General features: G+C 24.6%; 6 protein-coding genes across 12 annotated transcripts; 3 read left to right on the plus strand and 3 right to left on the minus strand.

Annotated features, from left to right (window-relative positions):
- Positions 1–78: 78 nt before the first annotated feature.
- LOC122717892 lies at positions 79–5,001 on the minus strand. Of its 3 annotated transcripts, XM_043942387.1 has the most exons (13): positions 4,779–5,001; positions 4,069–4,682; positions 3,841–3,953; positions 2,486–3,757; positions 1,972–2,062; positions 1,749–1,879; positions 1,569–1,658; positions 1,367–1,489; positions 1,164–1,252; positions 914–1,078; positions 782–853; positions 598–704; positions 79–520 (listed from the first exon to the last, which is right to left on the minus strand). In XM_043942387.1, exons 1-13 carry the CDS (start codon positions 4,794–4,796, stop codon positions 406–408), a joined length of 3,000 nt encoding a protein of 999 aa, XP_043798322.1. In that variant the 5' UTR covers positions 4,797–5,001; the 3' UTR covers positions 79–405. The 3 variants fall into 3 exon arrangements, with proteins under 3 accessions (XP_043798322.1, XP_043798321.1, XP_043798320.1); XM_043942386.1 differs by having other exon boundaries at positions 1,367–1,483; positions 1,972–3,757; XM_043942385.1 differs by having other exon boundaries at positions 1,972–3,757.
- Positions 5,002–6,021: 1,020 nt separating this feature from the next.
- On the minus strand, positions 6,022–13,870 carry LOC122718329. Its single transcript, XM_043943276.1, has 8 exons — positions 13,843–13,870; positions 8,576–8,713; positions 7,952–8,137; positions 7,670–7,865; positions 7,492–7,586; positions 7,290–7,426; positions 6,871–7,212; positions 6,022–6,725 (listed from the first exon to the last, which is right to left on the minus strand). The coding sequence occupies exons 3-8, from the start codon at positions 7,997–7,999 to the stop codon at positions 6,383–6,385; spliced, it is 1,161 nt and encodes a 386-aa protein (XP_043799211.1). The 5' UTR covers positions 8,000–8,137; positions 8,576–8,713; positions 13,843–13,870; the 3' UTR covers positions 6,022–6,382.
- On the plus strand, positions 9,280–12,819 carry LOC122718328. 3 transcript variants are annotated; one of them, XM_043943273.1, is made up of 10 exons: positions 9,280–9,789; positions 9,882–10,175; positions 10,273–11,052; positions 11,112–11,352; positions 11,436–11,650; positions 11,713–11,922; positions 11,997–12,145; positions 12,220–12,343; positions 12,417–12,592; positions 12,658–12,819. In XM_043943273.1, the coding sequence occupies exons 1-10, from the start codon at positions 9,691–9,693 to the stop codon at positions 12,761–12,763; spliced, it is 2,394 nt and encodes a 797-aa protein (XP_043799208.1). In that variant the 5' UTR covers positions 9,280–9,690; the 3' UTR covers positions 12,764–12,819. The 3 variants fall into 3 exon arrangements, with proteins under 3 accessions (XP_043799208.1, XP_043799210.1, XP_043799209.1); XM_043943275.1 differs by having other exon boundaries at positions 11,112–11,283; XM_043943274.1 differs by having other exon boundaries at positions 9,927–10,175.
- On the plus strand, positions 13,189–18,460 carry LOC122718330 (mitochondrial translation release factor in rescue). Of its 2 annotated transcripts, XM_043943278.1 has the most exons (3): positions 13,189–13,445; positions 13,558–14,029; positions 18,329–18,460. In XM_043943278.1, the coding sequence occupies exons 2-3, from the start codon at positions 13,641–13,643 to the stop codon at positions 18,351–18,353; spliced, it is 414 nt and encodes a 137-aa protein (XP_043799213.1). In that variant the 5' UTR covers positions 13,189–13,445; positions 13,558–13,640; the 3' UTR covers positions 18,354–18,460. The 2 variants fall into 2 exon arrangements, with proteins under 2 accessions (XP_043799213.1, XP_043799212.1); XM_043943277.1 differs by lacking the exon at positions 18,329–18,460 and having other exon boundaries at positions 13,558–14,223.
- LOC122718327 lies at positions 14,288–22,406 on the minus strand. 2 transcript variants are annotated; one of them, XM_043943271.1, is made up of 7 exons: positions 22,142–22,406; positions 21,613–21,725; positions 19,594–19,836; positions 19,248–19,510; positions 19,012–19,177; positions 18,668–18,906; positions 14,288–18,573 (listed from the first exon to the last, which is right to left on the minus strand). In XM_043943271.1, the coding sequence occupies exons 1-7, from the start codon at positions 22,215–22,217 to the stop codon at positions 14,997–14,999; spliced, it is 4,677 nt and encodes a 1,558-aa protein (XP_043799206.1). In that variant the 5' UTR covers positions 22,218–22,406; the 3' UTR covers positions 14,288–14,996. The 2 variants fall into 2 exon arrangements, with proteins under 2 accessions (XP_043799206.1, XP_043799207.1); XM_043943272.1 differs by lacking the exons at positions 21,613–21,725; positions 22,142–22,406 and adding an exon at positions 20,068–21,022.
- Positions 22,407–23,659: 1,253 nt separating this feature from the next.
- Positions 23,660–25,097, plus strand: LOC122717885 (transmembrane emp24 domain-containing protein 5-like). The gene is made up of 4 exons (XM_043942372.1): positions 23,660–23,930; positions 24,139–24,335; positions 24,419–24,485; positions 24,562–25,097. The coding sequence occupies exons 1-4, from the start codon at positions 23,742–23,744 to the stop codon at positions 24,790–24,792; spliced, it is 684 nt and encodes a 227-aa protein (XP_043798307.1). The 5' UTR covers positions 23,660–23,741; the 3' UTR covers positions 24,793–25,097.
- The last annotated feature ends 49 nt before the right edge of the window (positions 25,098–25,146 follow it).

The following is a 25,146-nucleotide window of genomic DNA, read 5'->3' on the forward strand; positions in this document are numbered from 1 at the left end:
GAGTGCGATGTAAAAACATATAAACCTTAAATTTTACTTATATTTTTATTCATTATATCTAATATATCAAATCAAATATTATTATTATTATGTATATCATATTTTTTATTTGAGTTTTAGTTTTATTGACATCAAGTTATTGTACAGTTCTTATGTTTTTAACTTAGGAATGCAACATGTTTCTTACATACTTTTACAATTGTTAAATTACATCATTAAATAATAAATCAATTTTATCTTGTATTTTTGCTTTATTTTTCTAATAAGTAACATCCTTTTTCAATTATATAAAACAAAAATAATTTATAAAATGAATAATTTTTTATTTAGAAATGTAATTAAACACACATATTATGTTAGTCATAATTATAAAAAATATAATATTACATTAACTTTAATGTTATTTCACACATGTGAGACTTGATCATCAGATAATATATCATCTTTATTTGGAATATCTTGATAATACATACAAACTATATCACGATATCTTTCAACCGAAGACTGATGATTCCCATGCCTGAATAAACATACCGTGATGAATGCTATTAAATCCATGATCATAAAAATGTTACTAACAATGTACTTGCAAATTACATTTGTTTAGAAGTGCCGAGAAATGATGTATTTGATTCAACATTTTTCCTTACTTTTGATTTTTTTACTGCCGTTTTTGTTTTGGTAACGTTTGTGCAAGATTCAGGCTTTAAAAATTCAATTTTATTAAAATAATGTAATGATTTTAAAAAATATGTTTTTTAATAAATATATTATTGCTTACCGAATTTTCAATATTTATAGGTTTTGAATTCTGTTTATTTGATATATTTATAGAATTAGATGTTATCTCATCCTAATAAAGAAAATAAAATATGTAAATCAAAAAAATATAAAGAGAAACAAGTAAAATTACCTTGTATATGGAAATATTATGATCACTATTAGAATCACTTGATTCTGACATTCTTGTTTTTTTCGTATTTTTCGTTGCAAATTTTTTAGATTTGTTATTTTTTATTTTTTTCACAATATTTTCAGTGTTTCCCATCAACATTTTTAGTGAATTTTTAGTTACATGCTGCAATATGAAATTCATGATCTTTTTATAAATATATATATCATATTATAAAAATCATATTAGTTAGGGATGATAATTTTAGTACCTCCAAACTATTATTAATTCTGTTATTGTTATCTTGAATAGTACCAGGTTTATATACTGGATTGTTATCTTTCATAATAATGCGTTCTCCTAACAATAGAAGGAATATAAAAATAAATGAATATTTTTTAGTAATTATATTTTTAATATTTTTATTATTTTATATATATATATATATATAAAAATTAAATCTTCATATTTTACCTGTCCAGTAAGTTAATGGAGGTATTATTCTTCTACCTTTTGAACTCCGACCGACATTTATATTATCCATTGATATATCATTACATTCTTTTGTATTGTCTTCATAATTAACAATATCTATAGCTTAGCATAAACAATTTACGTTTATTATCTTAGATATTAATATCATTTTATTGATTATTATTAGCTATTATTAACTTACAATTTTGCAATGATTCCCATTCTTTACAAAATTGTTCTATATTAACAGGACAACCATAGCGACATTTCCTTAATAATTTTTTAGGAATAACTATATAAAATATAGACATAATCAATATATAAAAGATATAAAAAATATAAATATATAAATATTATTAAATATAATATTTTAGATTCTAACCATGTTTTGTATCACGCAAATTGCCAACTAATTGATAAAATTCATGATGAATTGTCTCGACCAATTTTCCTGATACTCGACGATATATTTTATCCGTTTTAAACTTTCTACGTACAATGTGGCCAATCTCACTATATATAAATATAATAATAATAATATATTGTTCACATTGAAATATTACATTATACAAATATATAATAATGTACAATATTTTGTAACTTACTTTAATAAATTTCCTTCAAAAATTAAATTTAATCCTGATTTGAATAAAACTCTTGGTGTCCAATCGGATAATAATTTTGGTTCAATATCATCTGTAAGTTTATTATCTATATTATGTTTATTATCTTTAGAAATTTTTGAATTATCATATGATTTTTTTGTAATAATAGAATCCATGTTATTTGGTTGGATTTTAATATTTTCTTTAAAATGTTGTTCGCTATCGGATAACGAATTTGAATTTTTTTTTGGAATAGTATTAAATTTTATAGGAGATTTTTGATATGTTCTTTTTTTGATTTCGCATAATTCTTCAGTAATTTTATTTTCATCCTCAATCAAAGATTCTTTTGGATTTTGTAAGGTATGTAATTGTTTATTTTTAATTTCTACATCAATAGGAATTGAGCTAAGCACAATAGGTTTTGTTGTTTCATTTATGGTATTTTTTGAATAAGAAGAAAATTCTTTTTGTTGTTGATGAGAAAAATGATTTTGATTATTTTTATTATTACCTTCAATGCAAGAATTTGTTTCTATTATATTCTTAGGTGTTTCAGTCATTATGGTCTTACATTCATTTTTTTTAATTTTTTCGTAAGAATCATGTAAATTTTTAACAGATTTTTGAATAGCTGTTGTATCTTTTTGTGCAAAATATTTGTGAATTCTATATACATTTTGTTCATCTTTTTTTATAATTTTAGGTTCTACACATTTATCAATATTATCTTGAAAATTTGGACAAATATCATTTACTTTTAAATAATCTCTTTCGTCCTCGGTAATACTAATACTTGAATCATTAAAATTTATACAACCTATTTTTTCAGATCTTACATTTGTACAGTTCATATTAGTACAATAGTCTGGTATAGTTAAAGATATATTTGAAATACGTTGTTTATCCTGAGTATTATGATTTTGCAATATCTCTTTTTTTCTTATTTTACGTTTAGAAGATTTTAATAATGTTTTTTTTTGTCGTATTATCCGTTCTATGGGTATTTTTGGAATTCCTGTATAAATTGCACTTTCACTATCGGATGCACTGGTATTATTCATTTCTGTAAAAGTTCTTTTTCTTGATAATGAATTATTATAATTTTTTACTATTTCAGATTGAATATACTCTGATGAATTGTAATTTATTTCATTTTTTTTTTCTTCTATATGGATATCTTGCTTTAATTTTGTATGTTCAACATTAGATCTATCTTGAATGGATTTGTATGATACAACATAATTTAAACAATCTAATATCTCAAATATTTTACTAATGTATTCTTGAGAACAATTTTTATCTGTTAAGTTATTTACAATAACATTTAATATATCATTAACATTTCTTGTTTTATTTTTAATGTCATAATAATTTAAATTCATATTATCCTTTTGTTTATAATTTTCTTTGTTATTGCTATATTGATTTATTAAAAATTGAATGTTTTCTCCATTGTAACATAAATTTTCAGTTACATCAGATATATGTGTCTGTGTAAATGAATCAATCTTTTTATTATATGAATAAGAATTTTGTTTATTCTTTATTTTCTGTTCAGAGAGACGTTCTTTAGGAGATATTTTATTCTTAGGACTAGTTGAATAAGCAAATGTGATATCAGTAATTTCACTTTTTATGTCATCATCACTATCTGTGATAGGAGTAGGCCAACGAAATGTTGCACTACATCCTTGATGTACAAACATCTTCCAAATTTCATAAACATTTTCCCAATCATCAGGAAATCCATCATAAAATTTACCTCTAACATAATCTGGTAATTCTAAATATAAAAAATAAAATGAAATATATCCAAAGAATTTAATAAAGATGTTTAAATATTAAAATAAATATTGAAATATTTACCACGTTTATTATCAACAATATTTCCCTGCAAGTGATATAAATGTTTACAAACACATTCAATTTTAGTACTTGTTAATCTTCTTATAATAGGCTTACTCCAAGCAATAATTCCACTAAAATAACAAATATAAAAATAAATATGAAATAATCATAAAAATATCATTAAATAAATAATTAAAAGTTAAATAAATAAAATTAAAATTATAAATTATATATTATATAAATTACCATTCAATTTTTCCTTTAATAATCAATAAATTTTGTTCATTTAATATAACTGTCCATTCTGTAAACATTTTAATATTTCTATATTGAAAACTATTAGAATGAATATATGAAGAAGCATTGATATATTTATCGTTATTATTAGAAAATTTGTAATTTTCTTTCTTTGGTGATATAATATCAATATCAGAAGTATTACATTTATTTTGTAATAAAAATTTTGAAACATTATATGTTTCTATATTATTTGAATGTTTAGAATTATAAAAATTAATGTCAAAACTAGGTGGTGGCATTTGAAGATAATCTCTCTGACAACTATTTTCTTCATTAAACTGTCTAACACTAGATGTAGCAAATATCTTATGATCACTCTTAATATTTTTTCTTTTCAAAAGTACATTTCTCAAATTATTACTTGAAGAAACAATTTCACTATCAATTCTGGAACCTTGAGGAATATTAATACTAGAATCAAATGAATCTATATTAATACTTGAAGGAGCACGTAGTGTAGATTCATCTTTCTTTCTGTTTTCTTTTCTAAGTGAAGCTAGTTTTAAAGTTCGTTCTAATTTTTTATATCTTTCTTCCATTTGAAAATCACCAAAGTTTACCTATAACAATTCCATATGAATTTAAAATATATTATGAAATTAATTATTAAATTAATTAATAATTAATTTATTATTTAAAACTCAAAATATAATTACCTCGGTCATGTGTGTCATTTGAAAATTTCAGTTTGTGATTTTATTATTTTGTAGATATTGCAAGTAATTTGACGCCAACACTAACGCCATCAACCGTTTTTAATAAGAGAAGAACTAATCTCCTTCTATCATTCTTTATTACGTCATAACTTGTTATGCCTAGCTGTTTCCTACTTCTTATATAAACAATACGTCATATATTGAAACCGTTTCTTCAGCACAGTTTTACAGAAGAAATATAGAAAAGAAGAACAAATAGCAAAACAAGGACGAAGATAATATAAAAATATTAAAATCAACGCCATCTGTAGAGTTCCGCAAATGAAACGCATAAAGTAAAAGATAAAAAATAATAGAAAAAGGTAGAAATAACATAAGAATTGATTGTTAGGGCCATCTTTTGAATATCAAAAATATTTCTTCAAAGCATGGTAAGGTAAAATAAAAATTGAGAATCAATTCTATTTCTAAAAGTTGGAAAATTCTAAAAGTTCTTTGTTTTTTTAGAAAAGATGGTATTAATAATCAATTCTTATTTTATTTCTATTTTTTCTTATTATTTATTCTTATCTCTTATATTTATATTTATATTTATATTTAATCTGCAATAGTCTAGAGATGACGCTGATTCATAATTTTTTATTCTATTTGTATACTTCTTTTTGTCTATACTTGTTTTACAAAATTTATGGATTTAAAAACGGCTATTTATTTTTCTTTATTACCTTTTTCGCCTAATCTATTGAATTAACAATTTTAATAGAATTTATTTGATCTACTTTTATAGAATATTTGTTCTATTTTTTTTTTTTTTGTAATTTTATCTTAAAATTTAGTTTCAATTTCAAGTATTACTAATTATTGTCTTATTTTAAGTTAAATCGATAGCATTAAAAATGATAATAAATTAAAATAAGGAGATTCTAATGTTTTTATCATATTAAATTATAATATAAATAACGATTAAATCGTTCATTACGTGTTACTTTGTAAATATATATAAATAATATTATAAAAAAAAATTATAAATAATTGAAATGTCAAATATATGTAATAAAAATTTAAAACTTCAGAAAATAACATTGCATAAATATTGATTGTATTTTTTATTATTGTTATTATTATTATCATCATCATTATTATAATTACATAATTATTATTCTTCATATTTTTGTTCTTTTTAATTATTTTTAATTATCATTGCGATTATATTTTTACATAAATAGGAATATATTTCTTTTATTAAAAATGATACAGTCATATATTTTTCTATTTATTTTGTAACAGCAGAAATAATTATACAAGCTATATTTTTTATTCATATAAAGCGCAAATATTGTTTTGTTTTTGTATCAGTAATATGTAAGGAGTAAAATTTGACTAGATTTTTACATTAAAGTTTACATAAATTGATATTATAACTATCCTACTTTAAGCGATATGCATGTAACTAATACTATCTTATTAAAGCGAATATAAGAAAACGCAGATCATTCTTTTATTAACAAATATATCGCTTTTAAAGTCTTCTTTATGTAATTCATATATAGAATAGAGAACAGGATGTCTGCTACCATCTGATGTATTAACAGACTATTTTTATTTTATGATTTACCACTCGCAGAATTATCAGCTTCGCTTGATCCTTCTGCTGAATCTGCTAATTCTTTTTGTTGATTTTTAGAACTTCTATCTTTATAATCCCGTCGATTATGATGATGATTATGATCACTATCTCTACGATCTTTTTGTGAAATGTTTCCTCTATATTTTCGGTTACTTTCATCGCGATAGTAATTGCGATGTCCACGAGACCGATAACACAAAGATTCAAACATCATCGAATTGAAATTTTTTAATTTTATATTGCTATTTTGAAGTTGTGGTAACATAGTCGCATCCATCTCTGTTTGATGATCTAATTTATTATGTCGATTTCTTCCGTTCCTACAATATAAAGTTTTGCAAATAAAATTTTAAAATATATTATAATAATGATAAATATATTATAGCTGTACGATGTACGGGATATGTTTTATCTTGTATAAATTCATATTATACAAAGATCTACAACATTTTATAATTTCGTTACCTAATTGTTTTATGATGCCAATAACTTTGTAATGGAGGAAATATATGAGGAGATTGTTCTTGTAAGGTGCTCGTAGGTGATCCACGACTATGATGACTATTATTACTATCACGAGATCGAGCTCCCTTGTTACCATTTGTATTTGTTGATGTTGCTTTCAATGTTGCAATTTCTTCTCTTTGTTCCTCATTTTGTTTACGTAATCGTTTTATCACCGCTTCTGTGCTTTCCAAGCATGCAACTAAATGTGCTCGAGTAGAATCAAATGTATCTCCCACTTGGATTCCTACATCTGTCATTGATTCTTTATTTATTTTTTGTTCTTCTAGAGAATTCAATTTTCTGTAATAAATGCAATTTTTTACAGCAGTCTTATAATTCATGACTAAGCATTTTTCATAATTGTTACAATTACTAACTTTTTTTGTTGTTCAATAATTTCAGATAAATATTGATTCTGTATTCTAGCTTCTTGTAAAGATACTTTTGTATCTTGTAAATCTTTCTCCAAAAGTTCTACTTGTAATGGTGTAATATTTACACATACTGGGCTACCCTATGAAGAAAGAAAATATTTATATGAATTTTTTATGATATTAAAATTTCTTTTGTAAAGAATACCTTTGGTTTCATAAACCCAGTTCCATTATCTTCAGGAGAAGAAGGACTGCTAGGTAAATAAGATCCTTTTGAAAATACTAATTGAAACTGTAAATCTATATATAATTATACAATATTAGAATTTTATTTATTCATGAAAATATATTTTTAATAAATAGTATTATGAATATTGATCAACCTCTATTCTTTTGACGTAAGGATTCTACTTCTTGATGCAAAGCCACTAAAGTTGCTTGATGTTGTTCTTGTAAAAATTTCATATTTTGTTCCAATTGTGCTATTCTATCAATATTTATAGTTTGATGCCTTATACTTTGATTCAATCCTTCATTTCTTTCTGTTAATGTTATTATATCTGATGGTGATTTCTTTCCCTAAAAATAATTTTTATACATATTAAGAATAATTATTTCAATTTATTGAAATATTTTATTTTAAATAAGATTTAGATAATATTTACTTGAGGAAAAGGTACAGTTGGTAATTTAACTAATACAGTAGATGTCATCTTGAGAAAGTTTATATTCACTTGATATATAAAAACATAAATATTTATAGACTTGATAATGTAAGATACAAAGATAAAAAATTATCTTATTATCATAAAAAGTATTTCCATTAAAAGCATATCATGTTTTCCAAAAATCTGAAAATTATTATGTAAAAGTAAAAAATGGATTTAAAAAAATATAACTAAAAAATATTACTTGGAAAATTTTCAAATACTTATAAAAAAAAATATTATATTATAAATTAACAGCAAAATATTAAATATACAATAATATAATTAAATATACATTTAATTATGTATAATAATTTAACTTGAGAATTAATTAACTTGAGAGTTCAAAACGTTTGTCATAAATAAGAAAATGTTGTAATAATTGTACGACATAGTAATGTATTGTTTATCTATGAATTAAGATTATTTTGTGTTATTACATTGTTCGATATATCTTATATCGTCGTAAAAATATAAGTAACAAAAAATAAATAAATATAATAAAAAAAAAAAAATGAAATGAAAGTAAAATAAATTAAATTTCAAAAAAGAATTTAAAAATTGTTTTCTCTTATACATTACCAAATTACATTTAAATTTCCAGACGTTTTGCGTAATAAAATGCGAAAACTCGACAGAATGTGAGTAATCGGAAGTCTAGAGATGTGGATTCTGCGCCTGAATTTCCTGACGTCACATCGCACCAAGGATTGGTTAATACTTTAACAATAAAAATTAGTTATGATAGTCTCTGAAAAGAATTTTAATCCTTTAAGCAAATATTTGATTGAAAATTTATAAACCAATCATAAGCTATCTTGAACATGTATAAAATTTAATTATACTATAATCCGAGAATAATAAAAATTTACTATAACATTACTTTGACGATTTTAAAAGCAAGCGCGCAAATGTATAGATCGTCAGGTGGACTGTTCAGATACGCAGGACAAAACTCGTTCACGACACCTGGCTTTTCTCTATCCTTGCGCGCGTGAGTATTGATCCAATGATAGTTAACAAATGATAGCACGCCTTAACCGCACCCACACTTTTATCAATACTATTTTGAAATTTATTTCTGTAAATCTTTCTAATTAATAATTTTTTAAAACAAAATTCCTTTATTTTATTATTCTTTATTTTAATTTATTTTATGAATAATTTTTCTCTTAATAAATAAATTTTCTTTTAATAAATTTAAAATAAAGAAATTTTTGTATTGATGTAATAATACTATATATGACGTAATAAAGAAATAAAATGACAAAACATTACAATTTTGATTATAATTTATTACAAATATAATTATAAATTATTTATTAACTAAAATATAAGTAATAAAAGTGCATATATATGTATTTATGAACGTGTATTTTTAGACTCATATGTATACGTGCTATTCAGTAATAAAATGTGAAATTTCGATTTGAAAGAATACTCTGAAGTATTTTTGATACGTTGTTAAAATATCGAGGTTAAGATGCTAATTTAACTCCTGTTCAAAAACGGAATAGAAGGCAATTTTTTAACTTTCTTCTATATTATTACCCAAAACAAATAGACATACATTCATTTTTCTGGAGTTCACACATTTTTTGATATACTTTTTTTACTGTGTTGTCACGTAAATGTAATAAAATTTAATTATCGTTTATATAAAATTTCAATCCAGACTAATCCAATTCTAAGAAAAAATGTCTTTTATGGTAGAAAATAGATCAACCAATGAAATAAACAATAAAGAGAGAGAACATTTTCTTTCTTTAGAAGTAACTAAAGATTATAGCTTTAAGGTATTTATATAAATTGACAAATATATATATAAACGTATAATTATTATATATTATATAAATACTATTAATTAAGAAGATATTTTTTATTATAGTACATACCTGAGAGTCATTTTAAACATATAGTAAAAAATGTACAGAGACACAGACGTAAGGAGGATGAGGAACGTATCTGGGCTTCATTTGTCAAAGAACAGGAGTTAAATAGTTTGAGGTTTGACAAAAAAGATGTTGACTATTCTATAAAAAATATAAAAGATCTGTTGCAAGAAAATATACAAAATGTAGATAGAGAACTGAAAAGACTAGAAGAAGATGCTCTTCCTGAACGAAGCAAAGGAATTCAAAACCCTAAATCTAATGTTAAAAATGAAATGATTTATTCAAAAGTAAGTGTTTTTAAATTTTTATTATAATATTTACTAGACATAATAAATGTTTTTTAAGTTATAATAAATAAAATTAATATTAATTTATTCATATTAGGTAAACAATATCAGAAATAATTCTTCAAAAGAAAAAATATTAACAAAGAATAAAGATACATGTAAAACTAATGTTTTAATTCCAACTTCACAAGGCAATAATATTTGTATATCTAAGGAATTTGAAGGACAGAAAACAGTTTTTAGATCTAAAGCTAAAAAATCTTTGTCAGATTCTACTATCACAGAAAAAAAATGTTATACAAACCAACTTCTTCGTGCAACAAATCATTTTGAAAATAATTCTGATACAGATTCAAGTAATAATAAAGATGATATTGTTTATGTACAACCAGATCCACTTACTATACAAAAACTTTTATCAATGCAAAAGAAAATTGCTGAATTGTTAGATGAAATTTTATTTAGATTATGCAGAATTCCTTTACCAGATGGTGAAAATGATTTAAAAAGAAGACAACAACAAACATTAGAATTTGCTATAAGATTTTCAAGAAATTATTTATACAATTTAAATAGATTTGTTACAAGCATTCAAAGACATATCAAAGCTGTATCTTCAAGATCAGGATTAAAACAATATCATAAAAATATTGCATTTCATCAAGATATGATTAAACAAAAATTAGTTGCTGCACACCAATTATTAATGCAAGCTTTAACTGCTTATTGTAAACATATTCCTAATTCTATTCTTGATGGTCATTCTACAAAATTGCAAGATGTATTACAAATTGTTTACAATCTGATAAATATTTGTGATAAAATTGAAATCTCTTCTTATTATTTTTGTTCTGGAGATACTACCATTATACCGCTGGTAATTCATTATTTATATTTATAAATCATTAAAATTGATTAATAAATTTTTTTTTGCAGGAAAAAAATCTTCAAGATAAATGCGATGCTATATTAGCGAAATTGAAGTTAAATTTAGAAAGTAAATATGGATATGCAAATTATAAAAATGCTCAATCTTTTATAACTACTGCATCAATATCTTTGCCTAACAAAGGACGTTTGAATCGAAAAAATTTATCTAGTCGATTAAGTATGTACAATATGGATGTTAAAATATCTAAGTCTAACCAAAAAAGAAGAAATTACATAAGAAGAAAAAGTATACGAAAACTACTTAAGGTTTCTTATTATTTAATCTTCATTATTTTAAACATATTATAAATTTACATATATATTTTACAGATTATACTTATCAAAAAGAAAATGGAAATAATACTAAAGATAGTAAAAACTTATATACTCAAGATTGCTCATTACCAGAAATGTTGTATCCCAGTCCTATAACTCATACAACTTCTTCTAGGGATGTTCATATTGATTCTATGAAAAATATAAACAACTTAAAAGAAGATGACATTCAAACTATGATGGAAGGAATAACGATAGATTCTGAAAATGTAAGATATATTGATAATTGTTTCTAGAGAAGACTTAATAAATAATTAATTTTATAAAATAGGACAGCAACATAGAAATTCAAACTAAATGTAAACCTACTACAAATAGTGAACCACAATCTGTTGCAATACGAAAAAAAGGAGGAAATATTAAAGTAGAAAATGTTACTGATGAAAATGATCTAATTAAAAAAGTAACCACAATTCCTAAAGAACATTTGGCTACTTTAGTTCCTGTAATAAACGATTTAATAACTTTTGTATCAAGAATGGTAAACTTATTTCAATTTAATATTTTTAATTTATATATTATTAAAAATTAACATTACTATAAATCATATGACAGCAAAACGAATCTGAGATGCAACCCGTTTCGGAAACATCCGTGGAAACGTTAAGAGAATTTTTACAAAAATATCAGTCTCCTAAAGATTATGATACTAAAACAACTTTAACAAAAAACAATTATGAACAATCATATTGTAATTTGAATGGGTAAATAGAACACAATAATAAAAGTAGATATTGATTAAATAAAATAAAACTGAATATTTTATGCATTGCAACAGCTTATCTGAAATTAAAAAACGTGATGAAAATGTACAATTCATTTGTATATCTTCTATGGAAAAAGTTCCTAAAATGACTCAATGTGATGCTTCATGTCAAGTAGATTATGAAATTGCATTAAAAGTAAGTGATGTAAAATATATTATATCTAATTGAAAAAAATGAAATTATATATATTTTTATAATAAATAATTAGATTATTGACAATGGAAAAATTGTGGATTCAAATATCAAAGATACCATACAGCTTGCTATTTCAGAAGAAATCGAGTTACAATTTTTAACATATAGATGTGAATATAAAAAATTTTGTCAATCAAAACCAATGTATTCCAGCAACACACAGAATAAACCATGGGACATTGTGGCATGGTGAGAAAATTAAATTATATTTTACTTCAATCATAAAATTTTTAAACAATAATATTTTTAAATAGGATATCTGATAAATTGATAGAGGAATTAATAATTGAAATAACAGAAGAGTTACAAATGAATAATATAATTAAGAAACTGTTTGAAATGGAGTTTCAAGAATTGTAATAACAAAGTTTGTGTATATGGAATTATTACAAAAAATCATACTTATACAAAGCAAAGAACTTTTCAAATATTTTTTATTTAAAGTATCACTTTTTAAATAAATTACTTTTCATACCAAAGTTTAATTTATTTATTTTTCTACCTTAATTCTATTCATAAAAAATAAAAATGATATAATAGAAAAAGGAAAAGATTGCAGAATTTTAAATGATATTAATAATAAAATTAAAAATAATTCAAAAAAATTATAATCAAATGTACTTCTTTTTTTGCAATGTAAAATTTAATAATTCTGATTAAATATATTTATGTATTAAAACAAATAAAAATAAATTAAATTTTCTTAAAAATGAATTTAAAATTAACAAATGTGTTAGTAATCAATAATGGTATGCAAAACGGACAATAAGAGGTTAAAAAGAAGATTGACTGGAAATTAGTTTTAGTTATCATTAATTTAAATAAAAAGAAATTGTTGTATAATAAATAGAGTATAAGAAATTTTAATTTTTAATAAAATTATAAAATGAGAAATACGGTTTTAAAATTATATAAAGATTTATTGCGTTATGGTGAAAATTTGAAATATACAGATAAAAAATACTTTCGATTCAGAATTCGTAAAAATTTTAAACAAAATAAACATTTAATTGATCAAAGAGAGATTGACTTTCAGTTGCAGGTAAATATTCATAAAATAATTCAATTTTTTAATCGTAAATATTTTGAAAAAAAAAAAATAAAATTTATACTTAACCTAAAAGTAATTTTATTCTTTTATATAATTTTTTCAGAAAGGGAAAAAACTCTTACAAAATCAACGAATAGTATAAATATAGAATTTTTTATAGTGAAATTAAACAAATATAATTATATAATGTTTATTGCAATACTGAAATTGTTTAGTAGAATATATTTCAACGAACGTAGTAATACGTATATATTATCAGTACTTTTTAAAAAAATGTCTGAATCTTTACATTATAAAATCAATAATATTAATTGCTATGATTTGTTAAATGGTGGGAAACAAATTCGATATAAATCATACAAACGTTTTTTGGATTATTCAAGAGTACCTAAGCTTGAAGAAAGTGATTTACAAGAGCAATTTGTGAAAGGATCTGGACCTGGTGGCCAAGCAACTAACAAGACATCTAATGCAATAGTTTTAAAACACAAACCTACAGGATTAGTTGTAAAATGTCATGAAACTAGAAGTTTAGATCAAAATAGAAAAATTGCTAGAAAAATACTGTTAACAAGGTTAGATAATTTAGTTAATGGTCAAAATTCTCTTCAAAATCAAAAGGAACAATTAATGAAAAGAGATTCTATTAAGAAAAAACAAAAGAAAAAAAAACTTCAAGATTTAAAAAATGCATTCATAGAACGCGAGAATTTAAAATAATCAAAAATATAACATAATAAATTATTTAAAAAAATTTTTAAATATTTATATGCTGTCTAATAAAAGTTAAATTAAATGTTATATATATAATGTTATATACTAAGTATAATGTTATATACTATAACATTAAATTTATATATTATATCATAATTAAATATAAAACAAGAAAGGTTAGGAGTATGTAATCCATCCGTTATAATTTTTAATGGAAAATCATATCTTTAATAGTCATCTCTTTTTTGAAATCGCAAAAGGCTTGTATTTTTTTTTTTTTTTTGAAATAAAATATTTAGGTGGACCCTCGCAAGGGAATTCAATATATATGTATATATATTGAATATATATATTACATTCAATGATGTGTTTTATAACAGAAAATTATTGTTACACTACAATAAAGCTTGTATACAGCATTGCATATTCTAAAGCCTGCTTTTATGAATAAAAATAATTTTTTTCACATGTGTATATTTTTGTACGTATATCAAGATAAGTAAAATAAAAAAAAAAGTACTTTGTTTAAACATAGATATACATACGTACGTCAATTTTCTGATTCAAAAATGCGAAGTCTGCACCTAAACAACATTGTACAAGGTTCTTAATAGAACTCTTATCGGAAAAGGATATTAAGGAAAATATTAATAAAACCCTATTAATGGTGCGCCAGTAGTGTTAAATACTATTCTACATACACAAATACTTTATACATAATTTACATATTGATAAAATGTATAGATTAAATTTCAACAACGAGATATTGTAAAAAAAAGTGAATCTCGATTTTGAAATTTAAACTATCAAAAAATCTTATCGAGGATTTCAGCTACTTTTTAACCATCTTCCGAACTGACCGCGATTGTTTTTTAAACGCTTTTTCGGCGGTTGAGTATTCGATCTCGGTGAACTGGAACTTCGTAACCGTCTGTTGCTTGCAATTGTTACCGAGAGAATACTGTGATCCATTTCAACTTGATCATCGATCTTCATCATCCTAACAACTGGTTGAAATTCAATACTTGAACGTCTTTGTTCAAGTTCAGAAGTTGCTATAATTGTTGGACTAATATGTCCTGATAATGCACAATCGACTTCAGATACTTGCGTTTCCGATGACATAGTATTAGCTCGTCGTTTTATACCTCTCATATTTTGTTGCTTTTTACACGTAATACTTAAATAGGAATCCTTTTTACAATTTTCATCTTCAAATACTGTATTTGAAGATATATTATTTTTTCTCGCACGCTTTTTTGCATAAATCCGTTTTCGCGAATTTACTGTATTTCTTTTATATACATTATTATGATGATGGTGGTGATGATGGTGATGATGATGATGATGGTGATGATGATGATGATGCTGTTCAATTTCAGAATCAGAGTTTTCAGAATGAACTTTCTGTTGTCGTTTTCTCGGTAATCCATTTGAGTTATGATGTTTCCTGGGAACAATTCTAGTTTCGGCATCTTTTCTACATAAAATCTCATGATTTTCAAGTTCTGCACGCGAGTCGCAAGTTTCAGAGGATGTATTGTCACGTTGTCGTTTCTTGATAGTTGCATTTGAAATAAATCGACGTTCCGATATGGAATGAATATCTTTTCGAAACATATTTTCATGATTTTCATCATTTCCGGGATCGTTTTCCGATATTTCTTCGATCTCAGACAAACTTTTTCTGAATCCATAATCTTTGTTTAATACGAAATTCCTGTCAGTCTCGTTGCATACATCAGATGTAAGCGAACCTGTGCAGGATTCAGCATTTGTTGTATGTAATATGGAATTATCGGAAACCGCTATACTTACATCTTTTTTTTCGTTTTCGTTGTGACGTATATTAGACGAAATATTAGAAGTATACATTTCAAATAAACGACTGTCATCTTTTCTTTGATCGAAACTTAATGATTGTTCATCTTGTACAATAATAGATGTACCTATTTTGATATTACCTTCTTCTGCTAATCTATTAGATATATTTGTGATTTGTACATTGCAATCTTTCCCGCTTTGTTCAATATTTTTCTCTGTTAAATTTTCTCTGTCACAGTTTATATCTATTAAAGGTTTACTTTGGAGTTTTTTCTTCATTTTGATTCCAGGCCAGCCCGTTCTATTTTTCCTCTTTTTTCTTCGCTTTAAAGGTGATTCGACACTACCTTCACCACACTCGGAGCTTGCACATGATGAATTTTCTAAATAATTTACGATTTCGTGACAACTGTCCAATAATTCAAGTAGATTTGAAGGTGGTCCTCTTGGAATATTTGATTCATAAAGATTCAATTCCATTTGCATTATATCTGGTTCGAATGATTCAACCAATTCTAAACTATCGTTTGCATTATCAAGCATCTCATCAATACTTTTTATCATTTCCTTTAATTCTTCGTCTACATCCGATTTTAATTCAGTTTTTTGATCCAATCCCGGAGTATTTATTTGTGATCTAATAGAATGGTATTCATCTATTGTGTGCAAAGTCGAAGATTGTTGTTGTTCTCTTTTTCTAATAATAGTTGACATAATAGCTAATGTAGAAGCATGACAACGAGGACTTTTTCTAGGAGATCGTCCAATACATCCCATACTCCTTCCACGAATTTTTCTTTTATTCTCAGCTCTGTTTTGATTTTTCATCAAAATTTCATGAAAATTTTCAATTTCATATGGTAAAAGAAATGGCTTTTCTGAATCTCCTTCAGTAAAATAATGCCAAAATTCAGCTCCTTTATCTTGTCGTTGGTATGTTTGATACCATGGTTCAGATTTTGGTACAGCTTCGAAAGAAAATTGCATTTTTTCAACTTCAGGTGAGGGTTTGGACGGATATATTTTTTCTATTTGTGCATTTTTATCGGAAATTATCCCTTCTATTTTTTCCTGATTTTCGCTTATCGATAAATCTTTAATTCCAGTTAAAGGTGCCTGATACCTTAATCTGCTTCCAGGAATTTCGAATTTATAATAATCAACGTTGTCTTTGATTAATGCTTCTGCTTGTGTGCGTCTTCTTTTTCTAGCTCGACCCAAATTTACAGAATCCTGAGAATCATCTTCGACAATTTCCGATTTTATAGATGAATTTACAAACGAACTACGACATATAGAATTGCTGACATCGTTACACTCACTTTCGGTGTCTCTTGGTAATATACTACTCTGTTCATCATCATCGCTTATTTCACTTGAATCATCTCGTTTAAGTTCTCGAAACATAAAAGATTCCGCTTCATCACTTAGTAATGATAACTCTGATTTTCTTACACGTTTAAATCGTACAACTACTGGCTTTTCACTAGATGGCACTTCTTTCTTTTCTTCACCATCCCCATCTCTTGGAACTGTATATTGAGAATTATTGTTTGATAATACACTTGATCTTAATTTACTTCCTAACACTTCCACTTTATAATATGCACGATTATCTTCGATTAAACGTTCTTCAACGGATAATCTATGTCGCCCTCTGACGCTTCTACTGCCTCTTCTATTTGATTTAAAACATTTCGATTTTTCTTCTTTTAAAATTTCATTTTTTTCTAAGCTATTCAATGTTTTATGAACTTTTTGTTCATCTTTTATAGTATGACCATTATAAATGCTGTTTACATTAATATTATTATGTTCTTCTGAAATTTTTTTTATATTCGAAGAAATATTCTCTACCTGTAATTTACAATTCAATTCTTTTAGAGTCTCGGTTTTAGACGATACTTTACAAGATTCATTACAAGTATTATCATTTATATTTAAAAGATTTTCGTTACAACGATTTTTTATGTTTCCATTAATTTGATCATGATTTCTATTTTTTGTAAGAGTTTGTTCTTGTTTAATGCATTCTATGTTATTTTCAATACTGTTTTTCTCATTATTACAAGTTATTGTCCTTTGTGAGTTTTGATTACTAGAATCTTTAAGTTTGTTATGATTACACATATCGTAATTTTTCTTATCGCAACATTTTTCTTCTAATTCCGCCGAAAATGTTTTTATCTTATATTCATTTTGTTTAGACTCTTTTAATGCATGTTCTTCTATATACTTATCTTCTGGATCATCTTCTTCAATCCAAATTGTTCCTTTTGCACGTTTTTTAATAGTGAAACCTTCAAATTCATCATAAAATTTTTCTGTTTTTTCAGCTTCGTGCCAAGGACTACCTTTTGACCTTAACAAATGGCCGCTTTCATGTTTCGTACGAGTACGTAAATTATGAGAAGAATTTAATTTTAAACTGAGATTCCTACGTGTACCATTACGTTGTACCATCTTTATATCTCCAACATCAAAATCCCCTAAGCTTTTCGCATTTCTATTAATTTTTCCTTCTGGCAGTACTGTGTCATGAAGATTACGATCTCCATTGGAAAATAAATTGCAGTCTTTTCTATAAAAAAATAAGTAAAGTTTTATAAATGTTTATTAAACAAATTAATACTTATTATGAATAAATAGTCTAATTTTTTTAATTTTTTACATACTCTACATTTTTTCCTCTGTTTAGTTTTAGGAAAGCTTCTACATTGGCTCCTGCATTAATCAATTTATCTAAAGATAAAAAGTTATCATCATTTCGGACAAAACTAAGATGTTGATCGCTTTGTACATGTTTGGTTAGATCTCGATATCTAATACGGCAAATTTCACAATAACCGGAAGCTAATTGTTCTGTTCTTCGAGTACGGGCAGTTGTTCGTGGTCGCCGAGTCATTTCTTTTCCCTTCATATTAAAAAAAATTCATATTAAAAAGAATAATTTGCATTTAGAATTTATCAATTAAATATTACATAATTAAATATAGATTAAATATATATTTAACGTTACCTCCTCTTGGTTAATAGTTTGAATATCTTCCCTGTTTTCTTTGATTTCTTTTTCTAATTTTTCCAGTTTTTCTCGTCTCTTTGAATTGAAAGGACAAGATCCTGGATCGCCGTGAAAATTCAATGTTGGCCACACAGGCAATTCAACAAATACAGGTCTAGTATTCCTACGTTGATATGATATTATGATTTAAAGAGATTTATACTCCTACAGATCTTATATATTAAATAACTTACCTCTGAAAGGATTCAAATTTTAAATAAGAACCCTTGAAATGTCTGACCTTTATATCTTTAACTGAACTTTGTTGATTTGAGTGTCTTAATTGTTTTAAATGATTTGTATCTTTAATAGATGTGTAGATTTTGTCAAGCCAAGCCTGAAGTTTATCAATTGCCCAAATAGGAATTCCCCAATTTTGAGCGTTGTAGAGTGGATCCACGGAACACTGTTGTGGCTGTATCAGAGCACGCTCCAACATTGCCTCCACTCGCGATTTCTATAAAATAATATATGAAAAAAAAAACAAAATTTAAGTACATAAAAAATAGAAATTGAATTTTATTTTAATAGAATACTTACAGATCTTTGGGTAGTTTGACCCCGTATATTGGTCGTATTAGATAAAGGACATTCAGGACTAAAAAATGGCGTTGGAGGAGTTGGTATGGGGGTTGGAGTTCCTAAACTCCTCAGTGAGGGAGGTCCCCCACTGCCTCCACTGGCACAACCCCATTTATGTTTTTCAAAATTTATATAGCCAGTCTTATCTACTCTGTCACTAATCACCAGGTCTACACTCCGTATTAAAAATAATTCTATTACCTACAAAATTATAAATAAGATTTATCAAAGATTACTAAAATTATATAGTTTAATTTATAAATTTTTTAGAAAAAAAAGATTCAAAATATATTTTAAAAAATTCAAGATACATTTTATCAATTTATTAAGATTAAATATAAACATAAAAATAAGAAAGGTATAAGAATAAGGAATAAGAAGGAAGAAGTAGAATGAATAAAAGCTTGCCCATTTTTTAGTGATTTAACTCACGGGAAAAAAATTGGAGGCAGCATCAAAACGGTATATAATTTGTGGACGCCCGGTGATAAGTGACCCGTTGACGGATACACAAATACACGTTTACATCGCGGTATGCTGACGTCAAACAATTTCGAGTTCTTCTTAAGCACAACTAAGCTCACTATCAACCGAATTCGCAGAAATGCAAGCCATGCGTATGTAGTTGGAAATCTTCACATAGTTAACAATGGTTGCCGCATTGTTACACACAGTTCTAATAATATGTTACAAATCGCTCAGAACAATAATGAAGCACGTGGGATCAAACGAAAAGAATAATTCAATCCGTTTTTATGGAAAAATGAATTTAAAATGATTTCTTCAAACAAATTCACATGAATCAAAATAATGAACAAGTTTATATTTGATTACTGTCAAGCGATCTTGAAACGCATGAAACCTTCACACAAAACAACTTCTTCGAATCACACTGTTTATCGGTTTACAAATTCGTAAATATATCAGGTATTAAAAAGTATATAAAACGTAATTTACGATAAAAGATTTTAAGAAAGAAATTTGTCGAGATATATCTCAAGCGATCAAATGAAAGAAAGGAGGCAAAGGAAAAGAGCGCTGGGACGCGCAACGAGATCGTTACTCGCGGGGGAGAACTGTCACGCACAAAATGGCCATTCGCCGTTAACAGCTTGGCAGGCGAGCCTGGAGGCGGCGCTTTGCGTTCTTGCTCGTTGTCCGTCGACGAATATTGTAACAAAATGAATACGGTAGCTTCTCTGAATATGTGAAAATTGTTTTTCGCTGTATTTTCGCGTCCATATTTTTTGTTTCTTTCAAACCACAACACAACAGTTGAAAGCGACGAATCTGCCCCACTTCATCGTATTTCTCAGATTCTCCTAAAGATGGCGTGGTACGACCCGGTTTTTTAGCGGTTGTTTGTCAACAGAAACATTTTACGAGTTTGTGCACTACATTGAATCTTTGAAAATTATATTTTGCTTTTTAATATATTATATATATATTGATGAATCATTATTTTGAACATTAAAATATTCAAGAAAAAGCAAAGTGTTTGATATGTAATTTATAATATAAATATTTTAGAATATTTTTTTAATTTTATTCCATTATACTTAATATTTTTTTTCAATGTAATTAATTTTAACCAATCAATTAAATTAACTAACTCAAGTTTTAAATTAATCAATAATTTCTATCAAAAAATATTTTTTTAAAAGTAACAAGTTATACATTTAAAACCATTTAAAACATTCAATTACATTAATGAAGTTAAGATTAATAGGTTATAAAAATACAATAAAAAACAAAAAAAAGTGAGATAAAAGATAAATTTCCATAATTATAAATAAGAAAGCAAATGAATACAAGAATACAGACGAAATATATATGAAATGAGAGATGTACGAATATACTATACAAATAAATTATAATATAATATACTATAAAGTGAATCAATAACATGAAATAATATAAATAAAATATGAAGATATTACAAATGCCATATATACATACATATGACTAAACACTTACTCCTCCTAAATCTTTAATCTTTGCTTCTATTTTAGCTGTAGTAGCATGATTCTTAATATCCAAATAAAATGATTTTCCTTCCAATGATTTCAATTCCTTCTGTGCATGAATGTCTGAAATATCATAGAAATGCCACAAGATTTTTATTAATTTTATTATATTAAACTGTTATTAAAATGTAGAATTTTAAAGAATTGAGTTCATGAGTTCATGATGATTTACAAAAATATTATAACATTATATCAATAAAAATTAGATGAAAATTTTAATATTACATCATATAAAATAAATATTTTAATGATAGGCAAATATTATATCCTAGATATTATTTATAAATTACATATAGATATTATTTATAAATTTAATCAAATGTTATGGAGTAATTATATTGAAATATATTCAAACAATAGAAATAATTTTAAACAAATTGTTATTCTATCAATTATTAATAAATTAATAAATTTATAAAATTATTTCGATCATTAATCACTTCGATACAAATATATATATGCATAAATATTAGACATACGTGAATGTTTAATTGACTTATTTTCTCTTGATGGTTGTTTTTGCTCTTGATGTTGAATTTTGGATGGCGATACCATTCCTATGCTATGCACCACACGGAGAACGATAATATTTTCTTCTTACTGTACTTTAATATTTTTATAACACTTTCCATTCTCAAATATACACCACGTATTATCATAAATATTTCTTTGCGTATTTATCAATTATATTCATTTATTTAGAAAACCATAATTTCTCAACTAAGAATTATATCACAAATTTCATTTTAGAACAAGAAAATCCGCCTTTCAAACCGTTCTGAACATCGTATAAACTGAAGTTATATACTTTATGTGATTATTTGAAAAATATATCGAACGTATTTATAAGGATAGCCATTTAAAAAAAAAATCCCTGGATTTTGTCTACATAATAAAAATGTAAATTAATTTTTATATTTTTATCGCATTAATTAAATATATAATTAAATAATTTTAATAAGTTAAATAATTTTAATAAATTCTAAAAAACTATTCAGTGTAATAATGATTAATGAATTACTTAATATTTTTATATTGAAATAAATCTTTTTTTTTTGTGATTTTCTAAGTTTATAAATTTTCATGAAAATGAAATAAGATATGAATAGTTACATTGTTCAGCAAATTATGTGATAATAGTTATATGTATGTTAGAAATAAAGATAAGTATGTATGAAGATTATAGTTTATATTTTATATATATATAGTTTATATTTTAGTGTTAATAAAATATTAAATCAATTTGGTTTAAATATTTATTTATAATATTCAAATTTTGATAAAATTTACTTTATTCATAATTCACATATATTTTTATTTGATATTGAAAGTGAAAATTTAAATTATTTATAAATCTGATACTAATACATTTTTTTTTCATAATATTTAATATTTTTAATGTTATTCTTAGAAATTGATGATTATAGAATGTAATTATTATTTTAAATGTTATACAATTTTTTTAAATTTTGAATTTAAAAATTTTTAATTTTTTTAAATATTCCAATATTATATTATATCTTTATAGCTTTATTATATTATATCTTTTTATAGTTTTTATAACTATAATAATATAGCTTTATTATAGTTTATTAATTATAGCTTCATGTTTTTTTATGTTTTTCTATATATTAATAAATTTATATTTTAATTTATATTTTTTCATAAAAAATATATATGTGTAATAGATTTTATATTCATATAAATGTTATAATATATTGTACCAATAATTTCATGTATAATTTTATTATAATAACCTAAATATAATAATATTATAATAATATTAATATTAATTAAAATTAACAAATTAAAGATATTATTTTCCAATGATTATTATATATCATTTTTGTATATTTAAGTTTCTTTTTTTGATTTTTGAAAAGAAACAATAATAAAATTTACAACGAATTTCAATGATTTGAATATATAATGAAAGATTGAATATAAACAGTTGAGAAACACTGAAGATTATAGTGACGATACGAGAAACACATTGAAAGACATTTGTCAGTCATCGTCGTGAAAGCGATTGTTGGCTAGGCGGATTGTTGTGATGATCTGCTTGATTAAACGTGAACAATGTCCAATTTTTTACGAAGTCTGGTTTTCGGAGTATTCCTTAGCCTCGCGAATACCAGCGTGTCTCACCCATGGTATGAAACTTTACCCGCGGTGGCCTTAGATTACAAAGTTCATATTGATGCCGGAAAAGAAGATTGTTACTTTCAATATGTTAATGCTGGAGCTACTTTCTATGTAAATTTTCAGGTATATAATCGTAATTGACATATTTATTTCATTTGAAAATTCTTTTTTTTATTTATTTAAAAAAATCAGCATATATATAAATATTGAAAAGTATTTTTTGTAAAATATATATAATCAATTAATTTCATTATTTAACCATATAGTTTTATTTATAAAAATTTTCAAATGTTTTAAAAAAAAAATTTTTTTTAAATATTTATAAATACAGGTAGTACGTGGTGGAGATGGAAAAGCTGGTTTTGCAGTAAGAAATCCAGATGGAATAATAGTTCATCCTTACCAATGGCTTCCTAATTCAGATTATCAAGATACTGTGAAAAATGCTGGTTATTACAGTATTTGTATAGATAATCAATTTTCCAGATTTGCTTCAAAATTAGTTAATTTATATATCACAGTGATTAGGTAATAATTACATATATATATTTTAGAAAATATAATAATTTAATGTAACTTTTAATAAAGATTTAATTTTTTTTTTAATAAAGATATGATGAATGGGACAAATATACAAGAGAATTGGAAGAATTAAATCTTTCTGTGGAAAACTTTACGGTAAATATTTTGTTATTTTATTAGAAAATATCAATATCAAAATCAAATTTGTCATATCATAATTTTAATTTTGTAGTCTGCAATAACAAATGTGGAGAGAAATATTAATGAAATGTTGCAAACTCAACATTTGAGCAGAAGTAAAGAAGCCAGAGACTTAAATTTGTTATTAGATAACAATTCTTATGTTCAAACATGGTCAATTGCACAAATAATTGTCATATTGGTAACCACAACAGTACAAGTATATTTTGTACGAAAATTATTTGAAGTGAAACCATCTAGATATTCTAGAGCAGGTATATAAATATAATTGACGTATATGTATTACATAAAAATGAACATGCTCAATGAAGATACATTTTTTTTATCATAACGAATAAAAAATTTATCTAATTTTTCATTTAAAAATATAACATCTCTTTGTCCAAGAGATTTATTTAAGTTAATATTGGTATTTTTAATATTAAGTAGCAATATTCCTTTTTCTTCTCAGAAAAAACTGAAAAGTTTGCCTTTCAAGACTGTATTATATCATATTTACATATTCCATCTTATATTATAATTATATATGTTTGTTTTATATTCTCAAGTTTTAGTGAAAAAGTATAAATTATATTTATGAATCAATGAGATTATATATTAAGAAACATTTATAGTA

The sequence above is a fragment of the Apis laboriosa genome, unplaced genomic scaffold (genome assembly GCF_014066325.1).
Source record: "Apis laboriosa isolate Shangri-la unplaced genomic scaffold, ASM1406632v1 scaffold5_cov152, whole genome shotgun sequence".
NCBI classification, from domain to species: domain Eukaryota; kingdom Metazoa; phylum Arthropoda; class Insecta; order Hymenoptera; family Apidae; genus Apis; species Apis laboriosa.